Source organism: Notolepis coatsorum, assembly GCF_963971535.1.
Source record: "Notolepis coatsorum genome assembly, chromosome: 5".
NCBI lineage: Eukaryota > Metazoa > Chordata > Actinopteri > Aulopiformes > Paralepididae > Notolepis > Notolepis coatsorum.
Genome location: NC_140169.1, coordinates 96,804,744 through 96,818,120, shown reverse-complemented (window position 1 = coordinate 96,818,120; position 13,377 = coordinate 96,804,744). Strand labels below are relative to the sequence as shown.

The following is a 13,377-nucleotide window of genomic DNA, read 5'->3' as shown; positions in this document are numbered from 1 at the left end:
TGAGAAGTGAAGAATGGGGCCGCATGCGCTTCAAAGAAGGTTCACGGCCCGCAGCCAAAGGAGAACGATCAGAGCCCCGCTTCCGTGGGGAACAGAGAGAGGATTGAACGGGGAGCGGGCTGCTCGCGGCAAAGTGACGACGGCTTGTTTTATCCAAACCGAATTCACCCAAAATGGCTGATCCCTCGGCCGCCAAGGCTGTCGGCCTTGTGGAACCCCGTTGACTCTCCGCCCAGGGCACCACTGGCGGGGGAAACATCGCCACAGTCGTTGACGAGACTGTGCTCCCACCTCTGGCTGCACAGCGTGAGGCGATGTAGAACCCAGATCAACAACCGCCTGCGCCTCCACAGAATGACCAAAAAGCCTTTCCGTGGAAAAAAGGAGTCGTGAGGAGAGAAAACCTATCCTCTTCCCCAAGAGGAGAGTGCTCCAACCAAACATGCCGAACAACAAACGTTGACAGCATCCTAATCCTCCCTGCAGTTATAGCTTGCGACTGAGTCAAGATCTCTATAACACCACAAACATGCAACATGTTTATAATGTCGGCTGGACCCATAGCCCTACTACCCGACGCCAATGTGGATAGGAAACTAGCATAACACTGGCCGCCGCTACAAACCATCCTGCAGCAGTATACCACTCATCCGTCCATACTGCCACCCTCCGAGCCGATGCGGTCTCAAGCATCGGCCGGGTGGGACATCGTTCATCCCCGCCGGGGCACAGGATCAAAGCTACCTGGCTATGTAGCCACGGTACACCCGGCCTGCACCCAGTTGTTAGCCCGTTTACCCGTAAAAAAGGTAAATAGGACTCAGCGAAACCCCCCACATTAGCAACCGACTGACCTTCATCAATGAAGCGGGTAAGAGGAGGGAAAAGCGGAATTGTCCCGCGGCGGGGATCATTAGAACAACGACCCATTTCAGCGTCAACATTAGCATTAGTAGCATTAGTAGCATTAGCGTTAGCAGCGTGCTCCAGGATTGCCAGGAAAACGTCCACTGCAGTGGAACGTTCACCAAGCCACCCCGGCGCCGAAACATACTCCACAGCATTACCAATACCAACATTGATGCCTAATGACACAGGGCTCACCGTTGTACAAGCCGGCCCGATAGCCAAACCATGTACGCTGCCCCTTGATCTGCTGTCGTCAGATGAGGAAACATCAACATGCCTCGAAGATGCCAGGGGTAAGCAAACCTCCAGTAAGCTTTCAACATTACGTAATTTCTCTAATCTTTTCATAACACTAGTTACATAAGGTGCATTGCATCCGCTATGCTGGGAACGAAAATAGAGGAAGGGTGTATTGGGGACCACGCCTACTATCTTATAGGCTACGCCTCCGTAGGGGCGGGACCCGGCAGGTGTGGGTGTATTAGTTTTATTCGTTGTGTAAGTACAATAGGTACATGAGATGAGGTATATCTTAAGAGCGGGACGCGATAAGCCAAGTACGATAATATAACAGTTCAACTCAAGTTCTCCAGCTGTTAGTTATCCAACTATTGGCAGCAGTCCATGCCCACGGTTGTTGAGCGTGATGTGATGGCTACTGGCATGAAGCACTGACCAAGGCGATCCTCATCCGCCTCTCTTCCACCACCTCTAGATTGTACAGTTTGATTCCCACTTTGGAGCTTGCCTTCCTCACGCTTGTTCAGTTTGTTAGTGTGTCTTGAGTTGATGTTACCCCCCAGCATACCATGGTGAAAAAGAGGACACTGGCTACCGCAGACTGGTAAAAACAACTCATGAGACTCCTCAGGAAGAACAGCGTGCCCTTCCTGTAGAGGGGCTCTGTGTTGTCCGACCAGTCCAGTTTATTGTTCAGGTGTACTCCCAGGAACCTGTAGGTCTCCACCATCTCCACCTCCTCCCCTCCCCGATAGTCATGGGAGTCGGGGGGGGGCTCGTCTTGCCTCACAGATAGTCCACCAGCTCCTTGGTCTTGCTTGTGTTGAGTTGGAGGTGGTTGCTGTCGCTACACCCTACGAGGCTCTCTACGGGGCTCTGTACTCATCCTCGCTATCATCTGTGATGTAACTGATGATGGAGGAGTCGTCAGAGAACTTCTGTAAGTGGCACATGCTCGAGTTGTAGCAGAAGTCGGAAATTCTGTAGTGATTTATAGTATGCCTGTGTGTGTGTGTGTGTGTGTGTGTGTGTGTGTGTGTGTGTGTGTCAGGCATCAGTGCCAATGGTGAAGAAGGCGAGGGGGGATGTTCCCGACGAGCCTCTGGAGGCGGGGCAAGAGGAGGAGGCGGGGTCAGAGGTGGAGCCTACCAGTCCCTTATCAGACTTGGACAACACCTATAACTACATCTGTACGCCTCACATTCACACGCACACACACACACACACACACACACACACACACACACACACACACACACACACACACACACACACACACACACACACACACACACACACACACACACACACACACACACACACACACACACACACACACACACACACACACACACACACACACACACACACAAGCATGCACACATTCAGACACCTCAAATAGAAGTGATACATTTGTATGCAGCGTTCAGACTGTGGAGTAGGCAGCAAACCAAATATCACACGCTTTTCAAGGAGAGATGGTGGCAAAATTTGCTACGGCCAACATCGACGGCAACAGCAGAATGTGCTGCTGTAAAAGTTTCAATATTAAAATATTTGCTGTCCTTCAAACTGTTGAGCCTGTTGTTAAAATGAGGCTCCTCTTTTGCTTTGTATAACAAAATAAAGAGCGTCTTTCTGACATGTTATTTGCAGGAATTGTTTTATTATCACCAATATAATAATCCCATTCACAAGTTCAGTCTTCTATGATCAATAAATAATTGGGGAGTTATTGGAGGATATTGTGTGTTCTATAATATCTAGAAGGATGGTTTGGTGTTATAGAATGTCTAGAAGGATGGTTCAGTGTGTAGATTGTCTAGACTGAGGGATGGTTTGTTCTAGAGGGATGGTTTGGTGTTCTAGAATGTCTAGAGGAATATGTGTGTGTGTGTGTGTGTGTGTGTGTGTGTGTGTGTGTGTGTGTGTGTGTGTGTGTGTGTGTGTGTGTGTGTGTGTGTGTGTGTGTGTGTCAGGCATGTGTGTTTTAGAATGTCTAGAAGGATGGTTTGTTCTAGAATGTCTAGACGGATTATTTGGTGTTCTAGAATGTCTAGAAGGATGATTTGGTTTTCTAGAATGTCTAGAAGGGTGGTTTTGTGTTGTCTAGAGGGATGGTTTGGTGTTCTAGAATGTCTAGAAGATGGTTTGGTGTTCTGGAATGTCTAGAAGATGGTATGGTGTTCTGGAATGTCTAGATGGATGGTGTGGTGTTCTAGAATGTCTAGGAGGATGGTTTGGTGTTCTAGAATGTCTAGGAGGATGGTTTGGTGTTCTAGAATGTCTAGGAGGATGGTTTGGTGTACTCATAGGATCTTAGGCGTGGATGAGGAGCTGCTGGGGCATGGCACATCCTCCCCTTGGTGGAGCCAGCTGACCGTACCGGCCGTGTACCGGAGAACTGACTCTCCCGCTTGAAGGAACAGTCCATGTGGCTAAATCCCTCTCCAAACAAGCAAATGTGGGCCAGATAGCCTAGAAGCGGGAAAATTGTTTGGACATATGCCTTGTCCCTGGCCTGCACAGATTAGAGGAAGGGCAGCCCCAGCGGGCACAGAACTCCCGGACAAGGCCTCTGGATTTGAGGAAGGTGAGTCTGGCGGGCATGGCCCTTCCCAGGATAAGAGGAGGGAAACAGTCTCGATTTCAATAAGCCAATAGCTGGGCAACCTGCTGGATGGAAATTGCTATTGGGGCCTGGAGGTAGGATGGCTGTCGTTTGGGCCTGGGGCGCCTGGCAACAGGAAGGTGGTGGGACGTGCAAAGCTGAAGTTTGAAACTGGTGGAGGAGTAAACGGTGAGTGGGGTTTACTTACTCTCTTGGCTGATGTGGAACACCTGGTGTTAATCAGAGGTGAACACCTGAGAGTAATCAGAGGTAATGGACCCACGTGAGAATTCATTGGACTTGGGGTAGTGGTTGAGGCACTCATCAGAAGGTTGGAGAGAGGTAATTAGTTTGTGAATGAAGGAAAATAGTGAACTGATGGTCTTTGATCATAAATCCCTTCTCCTGAAACTGTGTCAAATAACTTTGATTACATTTGAACCTCTTTAGCCCTAGCCCTATTTTCAGAAAACCTGCCTAAAAATACATACCTAAGTAAATGGAAGATTGCTCCACTTCTACAAGGCCCATTTGCATGTTCTTGGTATCTAGGGACATGTATTCCCAGTGTCAGAAATATTGTGTCTGTTACTAGGCTTGAGTATAATGAACCAAAGGAGAATATACATTTCTTTTCTTTTTTTTTCTTCATCTTTGACGGTAAATAACACCATGCTAAAATTGACCAGACATGAAAGATTGCCATACAGTACTGAATTCTGCCATCCGGACACATGCTATTTGAAATATGATTATAGAATATAGAATATCAGGCCTATAAATGACCTTATTATGGCCAAGTCACATATATGGATCGGGCCAAATCTCCCCTTTCCAATGGCAGAGTTCAATCTGGATTTAGTATCACCAGGCATGCAGCAAAAACCGTGAATGAAATCTACTGTAAGTACAGTTACTTGTTTATAATGTAGATTTCTCCACCATTTTTCATCAGATTGCAACGCCGTTTTTGCTAGACATTCACAGAAAGTTAGATAAACTAACTGCGTTCTAATTTATGCCAATAACGTTCAGGTTTGTGGGAGATAATCCCAAAAAATAAAAGAAATAAAAAAGTAAATCCACAAGTCATATGATTGGGGACTGGAACACGGATATGCTGCGTAAAGCAGCACCCGTCTTCAAGGCCTTCAGTAGATTTTCTGATCTGCACGGTTTCAGCCAGCTAATCACCCAACCCACAAGGGTATGCGATTCGACACAAACCACCATTGAACTCATTTTGACCTCTGACAAGTCAATGATCTCCAATAAAGGGGTGATAGCATGCGGGTTAACACTTTAACTGCCGGAAGCCGCTTTTAGGCATCCTTCCCCGCCATGCTCAAGTTGCCGAAGACGCCGTAACTCGTCTTTGATATCAATATTTCAAAAATCTGTGATCGGAATCATATTTCCTTTCCGGGGGCCTTAGACACAAGTGTGATCTCCTCTCAATCCTCTAGCGGTTCAAGACCGCCATCTGGTGGCCAATCGGCAGATCGAAAAAACGGATGTTACCTTTAACCCGGTAGGACTCACTCCATATGGGGTCCGGGCACTCGCTAGTGTTAGAGAGACTCAGTCTTCACACAGTGAACATCGATCGGTGGAAATAACTCGAAAAAACAACATGATTTGGACGTATATATTATTATACAACCTGGAAATGGACCGGATATTTCTATATCCCATAATAGGAAAATGTCTGTTCCACGCTCATCGCCCAACGGCGCGAGGAAGATACGGTAAGATTCAGCGTTATTTTTCAATGTGTACGATACTAACTGCTATGATGAACATTTTACCCACATTAGATGAATGGTATAACGCTGCCCACGGAATTATAAACGATCCCCCGCCCATCCGGTCAACATCAGATGATGTGTAGTAACTTCCAGAAGTACGTCCAGTTGGATTTTTTTATATCGCGCCGATTGCTATCAAACTGTATTTGATCATCAATATAATGCATTTGGGGCTATAAATCACGTTCTGGAGAAAGCTGCAGAAAGAGATGAAAACATACTTATACTTTAGATCATATTTTAGTATGAATATGTGAATGAAAAAGTTTAACGTTGCTACACCCTGAACAATATATATAGGACATTGAATGGGCCCTAATAATGGCAATTTAGCAATAGAATTTAAAAAGTTATAGCCCTGCAAAGAAGGGGAACTTCTACATAGACAAATAGAGCTGGCAACCTAGGGTATATCATGAATTTAGCCTTAGGCAATCAAAGTGTTAAGTGATCATTATATGATTTTCTGTACCCGCAAAAAGCTAAAACAGAAGGCCGGCTGTCACAAAACAGTCACATCTAGAGACCTCAAAACTTACTCTAGAGAGGCCTTTAACCTAGAACTGGGGAGCTTGGACTGGTCAGATGAACTCAGTGGTACACAGGTTGAAGAAACATGGCTTGGATTCAAAACCAAATTCACAGCAATACTCAACAACATGGCACCGATAAGAACCACCAGGGTTAAAAATCGCGCTGAGGCATGGATGCACACTGAAATACTGGCCGCTATGAAAACCAGAGACAAAAAATGCTCTGAACTTCATAAAAGTCAGACAAAGCTTTCCAAAAGCTCAAACAGTGAACTCCAAGCCCACGTGGTTGAACTAAAAATTCAAAGAAACAGACTAAGAAATGACGTAAACACCATGATCAGAACCGCAAAAAGAAATTTCATCAACAACAAAACAGAGGAAAACAAAAACAAACCCTGCGAACTTTGGAAATTACTCAATAATCAACTAGGCTGCAGTAAAAAACTTAAAACCAGATTCTCAAACATAAACATAAAGACGGACAACACGCTCATCACAGACAAACTGGATGTAGCCAATTACTTAAACATCTTTTTCACAAACATAGCCACAACACTGGTAAACAAACTACCCTCCCACTCAGGGCATTATGGGGTAGAACACATAGTAGCATACTACAAAAACCTAGGGGTCCACAAAGACGACTTCAAACTTGAAATGGTAACAACCGATGAGGTACTCAAAAAATTGAGCGCCCTCCAACCTAACAAGGCCACTGGCCATGACAACATCCCCTCCAAATTCCTCAGAGACGCAGCAGCCGCCATCACCCCAGTCATCACACACATAATAAACCTCTCTATAAAACAGGGGCACGTCCCCAAGGACTTCAAAATTGCGAGAGTGACCCCTCTGCACAAAAAGGGCAGCAAATTAGACCCAGGCAACTACCGCCCTGTTTCTATTCTTACCTCCATCTCGAAAGTCATGGAGAAAATAGTCTACGAACAGGTCGAAAAGTACCTGGCGGAAAAAAATCTAATCTACGAATTCCAATCTGGCTTCAGAACGTCCCACTCCACTGACACATGCCTCCTCTATTTGAACGACCACATCAAACAAGAGGTGGACGCGGGCAAATACTGCGGCATGGTCATGCTGGACCTACAAAAGGCCTTCGACACTGTCAATCACTCCATTCTAATGGACAAGCTAAAAGCAATTGGTTTTGATAGCCTATCAGTGAGCTGGATGCAATCCTACCTGGAGGGGAGAGAACAGATGGTAGAGGTAAACGGTACTCTATCCCCCCCCTCACAGTGAGCTGTGGTGTTCCACAAGGAAGCATACTAGGACCGCTACTCTTCCTAATTTATGCAAATGACATGTCGTCAGCCTGTGACTGCAACTTGTTCCTGTTTGCGGACGACTCAGCCCTGCTGGTCTCTGACAAGAACAAGTTGCAGGTTGAAAAAACCCTCAGCACGGAACTAGGCAAAATCTGCATATGGCTCGCTGATAACAAACTATCATTACACATGGGCAAAACAGAGTCCATTCTCTTCGGTTCAAATAACAAACTCAGCAGGACCGACGGCTTCTCAGTTACAGTGGGTGACAATATTGTCACAAGGAAAGACGAAATTACCTACCTGGGTTCCATCCTAGAGGCAAATCTTTCCTGTGACAAAATGGCATCCAATGTAATAAAAAAAGTCAACCAACGAACTAGATTCTTGTACCGGATCTCCTCTCTGGTAAACAAGAATACCCTGAAGACTCTGGCAGGAGCACTCATTCAAGGGTACTATAACTATGCGTGCACCTCATGGTACCAAAGCACCTCAAAGGCGCTTAAAACAAAATTACAAACATCACAAAACAAACTGGTCAGACTACTACTTGACCTGAACCCCAGAACCCACCTCACCCCTGCCCACTTTGACAACCTAGGATGGCTTAGAGTAGACGACAGAGTACAGCAACTTGCAATGGGCCTGGTCTACAAGATACACTATAATAATTGTTGTGAAGGATCAGATTAAACCGAATATATATATTTATTTATATATATATATTTAATTGTATTTGTATATCGTTTGATATCCCCTGTATATTCCTTGTACAATATGCATTGAATATCCCCGTTTCTACTAAACAGCCCATAATAGTTTCATTCTACCATTGGACGAGAACCTGGCGCCAGGTTGCCATACCCCTAGGTCCAAGTTCAATCGTGCCGCCTAACATGTCGTGGCAACCCCCGGTTCCGCGCAGTAATATGTCGGGCGAAATACGAATGGTACTATTTGTTCATAGCGCATATATATATGGCGCAAGTAAAGTAGAACTTTCTTTTAGTCCAGTTCTTTACCCTCCAACAGAGTGACAGACGCAAAGCCTCCCCACGACGCACGTACGGTGTAGTAAGGCCTACTTGGCCCAGAATAGGCATTGAGATATCGTGTAGATTAATAGTTGAATAGTCATAGTTTGGCACTATACCGTCGAGTTGGACGTATTCTATTAAGCTAATAATAGTCTATTTATGTATGGTGCATCGTTCGGTTAGAGTTCTAAAGTTATCAGTACCCCCATCGTTCCTGACGTTATCTGGACGCTTAACCAGGCTGGTCAGACCCCTAGTGGTGATTGCATCCGAGGAGCTCCGGGCCAAGAGCGACTGGACCTGTATATTGGATTACTCTACCCGGACGACGGCGAGCCTTCCACGGCTTGGATTATGCTTTGTGTGCTTTGATTATTCCATGGATAAAGGCCAACACTGCGGAGTGTTGGAATTACCCCCCGGAGAGGACTCCAGGTGAGACGGCGCTCTACACGTGAGGTCGCCTCACGTCTCTCCGTTGTGGACCGGCAGATACCGTCCACAGAGGGTCCAGCTGTATTCGTCTGCGGTCCGAGGTTCTGTGGGCACCGTGTCCAAGACTTTGGATTCTCCCAAGACACCGTCGGCCAGATGGGATACCGCCAGCGGCTTCTCTAACCCCCCCCTCCTACTGTCTTACAACCAGCGGGACCCCCCCCCCCTTAGTGTATCCAGCTATAATCATCTAAGTACCATCGCTATCGTTTCCTAAATATTCCAGGTAGTATACTTACTCCCTGCGTAACCAGAGATTGGACATTCAATGTTGATTTACCTATGAATACTCATTTGCCATAAAAGTGCATATTTCATATTTCAAATCATAAATGTAATTAAGTGATCGTTGTATACACCCTTTGCTGTATTAAACCTTCGATTTGGTACATTTGTGTGGATTCGTTTCATCAGGTGGGAAAGTGTTCATCATACTTATATCTTGTACTGGGTGGCCAGAAGTTAAAGTACATGAGGTAGTGGTATTAAATATCATATCTAACAATACAGTCAGGGAATTGTACCCCTCAGTTACAATTGGTCCTTCGAGCCGGATGGTAACTAGTGTAATATTAATATAGTGTTATTAATATCGAAATGGCCTATGATGAACACTCCACGAAACGATCCTCCTAACCTAGAACGCCCGCGGCGCAGACGACAGACACCTCAGTACTTAGAGGCTTACACTGTCAGTCAACTACCTAGCCTTCGACAAACGGTAAACGCGGTAAAAGTAGAAAGTAAAATTATGTCTGACCTTAACGACCAGGTTTCCCCGACCATAGAGGCCCTAGTAGGTCCTAATGTAACTGACCAAGCTCACGGTGGGGACCAGGAGGGAATTGACATGCCTTTACCCCCCGCCACTACTCAAGAAGTAGTCCCCGACCAGCCCCGGGAGGAAGACAACCCTACAGAGAGAGAACTCTGCACGGAAGAAGAGGAGGAGAGCGCCGAGGAACTAGAGCTCCAGGACTCCCCAACGAGTACCCCCAGGAGCGGCTCACGCAGGAGCGGCTCACCTCCACAACCGCCTTCCCCCAGCGAAGCGGAGAGGATACTAAAACAGGAGTTCCTTGTCAGCCTGACAGCCTCTACCGAACGCGATCGGCTCCAAGCACAGACGCTTAGCGAGCGCGAACGTCTCCAAGCACAGGCGACCAGTGAGCGCGAACACCTCCAAGCACAGCAACGGAGCGAAGAACAGCGCACACGTCTGGAGATGAGACGCTTCCAGACAGAAGAGAATATGGCAAGAGACCGGGCCGACGCCCAGCGTGCCGCTGCCGGTGCCCAAAGAGACGCAGAGCGCGACAGACTACAAGCGCAACTAATAGAGCAGCTGATCAAAAGGACAACTCCCTCTCCCTCCGCCAGGGGCTCAAGAAACTCGTCGAGACAACAGTCAAGAGCAGCGTCACCACAACGAGCAAGCGACCCTGAACTTGACCAACAGACCGAGTCTAGACCCCCCGCAGACCCCCTTCCCATACCGGTCCAAGCGAGACCCAGCTACAAGGAAGGAGCGGCATACACTGCGGAGAAGCTAAATAAACGATTACAGGATCTGGAAGATCTGATAGAGGAAGAAGAGGGAGAGGAGGAGAACCAAGCCCGACGACAGCACAGTACTCCACCGGACCAGGAGGTCCCATACAGTCCAGGCTATACCCCCGCGGCGCTGCGCTACAGACCCCCGACTCTATTCACGGGTGAGCAAGACGCACGACCAGCCCCGAGGAACAGTACCTGGACCAGCGGGCCATGGTACCCTGCCAGTACCAGCCCACAGCGAGGCGCAAGAGGGGACTCGCCCAGGAGGTCTCTCCCCCAACGCTCGCCGATGTATCAGCCATCCACGGCGTCATACAATGCCACACCGTCATTCCCAGACTTCGCCTATGAGAGTCGAGCACAGTACACGGAGCTCCGGATGTGCCTAGAGACAATGATGGTGGATGTCGCCGATGAACGCCACAAGTATGCAATATTACTGAAGCACCTGAAAGTACCGCGAGCGCACAATATAGCGCTAGCCTATGCTACCTCTTCGACTCCATACACAGCGGCCCTTGCAGCGCTGGATCAGAGATATGGACGTATATGGGATTACGTAATCCAGGAGATAAGGCATATTGACCGCCTACCCCCAGCCACAGACAATCGCTCACTAGACGACCTGTCAATCAAAGTGCAGTCCCTGGTGGGGATGCTGGGAGCGCAACGGGAGAAGGGCATGCATGAGCTATACGCCAACTCTAACGTCGAGAGGATTTTGGAGAAGCTGCCACCCGCAAGACAGGAGCGCTTTCGGCGGCAGAGGGATTACCGCGACCCCGACGGCCCCGAGCCATCCCTCCTTGATCTGGCCGACTTCCTGGCGAGAGAAGTCAGCAGCTTACGACTGGACACCTTCGGGCGGAGCACGCCAAACTCCAGAGAGGGACCCAGGAGAATAAATGATGGAAGAAGATCGGTGACTGTCATGCACCAATCAGAGTCAGTACCGAGCAGTAAGAGTCACAGCACCCCCTCGAGAAAAGAGAAGTGGAAGATAGCGTGTCCCTACTGTGAGAAAGAACACTGGCTGTCACAATGTGACTCATTCACAAAGATGAATGCAGAAGAAGTGAGTCAATGGATAAAGTCCAACCGGCGCTGTTATCGATGTGCGCGGCCCCACATGGCAGCCGAATGCCGCCTAAAGAAAAGGTGCAGCCGGTGCGATGGAGCCCATCTAGATATACTACACGAAAGTAACGGAAGACGGCCTATACCTGCACCACGGAGCGGCACCAAGGCAAGTGTCATGTACATTGACCCCGCCAGCAGCAGCGGAGCCCAAGTGCTCTTAAAGGTAGTCCGTGTGACATTGAGCTACCAAGATAAAGTCATGGACACTTACGCCGTCCTTGATGACGGGTCAGAGAAGACCCTTCTGCTCGCCTCCGCTGCGACCCAGTTGGGACTGCGGGGGAGCAAGAACGAAATGACGATTCGGACAATAAGAAGAGATTTAAAGACGATAAAGGGCGAGAATGTCTCCTTCACCATCGCAGCCAACGGGCAGCCAGAGCGACGGTACAAGATCACAAATGCTTTCACCAGCCAAGAAATAGGACTATCGCAGTACACCTACCCTGTCACCAAGTTGATGGATAAATATGTGCACCTGCGCCAATTACCTATCCCGCTCATAGACGGCGCTACCCCGACCCTGTTGATAGGCTCCGACCATGCAGAACTCATAGTCCCGATTGACCGGGTCCATACAGGCCCCCGAGGCTGTCCTGCAGCAGTCGAGACCCGCCTAGGGTGGACCCTCCAAGGCCCCCTCGCTAAATCTCTCAACCGAACAGCAGCCACTAGCTGCTTCCACTCCAGAACGACAGAAGAAGACACCACTCTCCTGCAGCATGTCGAGAGGCTATGGACCCTAGAGACAATGCCCTTTAAGAACGAAAAGAAAGATATTCGCTCTAAAGAAGACATTTACGCCATCAACCTACTTGAGCAGGGGACAAAGAGAGTCACAGTCGGCGGAGTGATGAGATACGCAACTCCACTCCTGAGGCGAGAGGGAATGCCCACCTTTCACGCAAAGAAAGACGCCACGGAGCGCTATCTACTGAACACAGAGCGGCGCCTAGCCAAAGACCCCGCTCAAGAGAGTGTGTACCGAGCTGAGATTGAGAAGCTAATCACAGCGGGACACGTAACAAAGATTGACATTAAAGAGGCCGATCAGACGACCGAATCATGGTACGTGCCGCATCACAAGGTCCATCACAACGGCAAGGATCGCATTGTGTTTAACTGCAGCTACCAGATCGGATCCCAAAATCTGAATAAAGAGCTCTTGCCCGGCCCCACACTCGGCCCCTCCCTACTAGGCGTGCTACTGCGCTTCCGCCAGGACAAGGTGGCTATAAGCGGGGATATCAAAGGGATGTTCTTGCAGGTGAGACTAGTAGAGGAGGACAAGCCTCTGCTACGGTTCCTATGGAGAGAGAAGATCGGAGATGAGAACCCATCCATCTACCAGTGGGAAGTACTCCCCTTCGGAACCACATGCAGCCCGTGCTGTGCTACATTTGCACTACAGAAACACGTCACAGAGGACCCAGCAGCAGATGAAGAGGTCCAACACAGTGTGAAGAACAGTTTCTACGTGGACAACTGTTTACAAAGCGTCTCGACTCAAGAAGAAGCCGAGGCTCTCCTAATCAAGTTACGCGCCTCCCTAACCAAAGGCGGCTTTGATCTCAGGCAGTGGGCCAGCAGCGACCCGCACGTATTGCGCAGCCTCTCCTCCGCGGACAAGGCTGCGAGCAGCGAGACCTGGATGGCGACAATCCCAGGAGAAGCCCAAGAAATGACACTAGGACTAGTCTGGCGTTTCAAAACAGACTCGCTCCACTATAGACACAAACCCTTGGCTCCAGA

At 48.4% G+C, this 13,377-nt stretch overlaps 1 protein-coding gene across 1 annotated transcript in view; it reads left to right on the top strand.

The window, feature by feature from the left end:
- The window catches only part of clec11a (C-type lectin domain containing 11A), a 40,323-nt gene that overhangs the window by 8,360 nt on the left and 18,586 nt on the right, over positions 1 to 13,377 (top strand). The window contains exon 2 of the mRNA XM_084314453.1: positions 2,201 to 2,339. Within this exon, the coding sequence (XP_084170579.1) occupies positions 2,201 to 2,339 (139 nt within the window). The remainder of the gene's footprint in view (positions 1 to 2,200; positions 2,340 to 13,377) is intronic.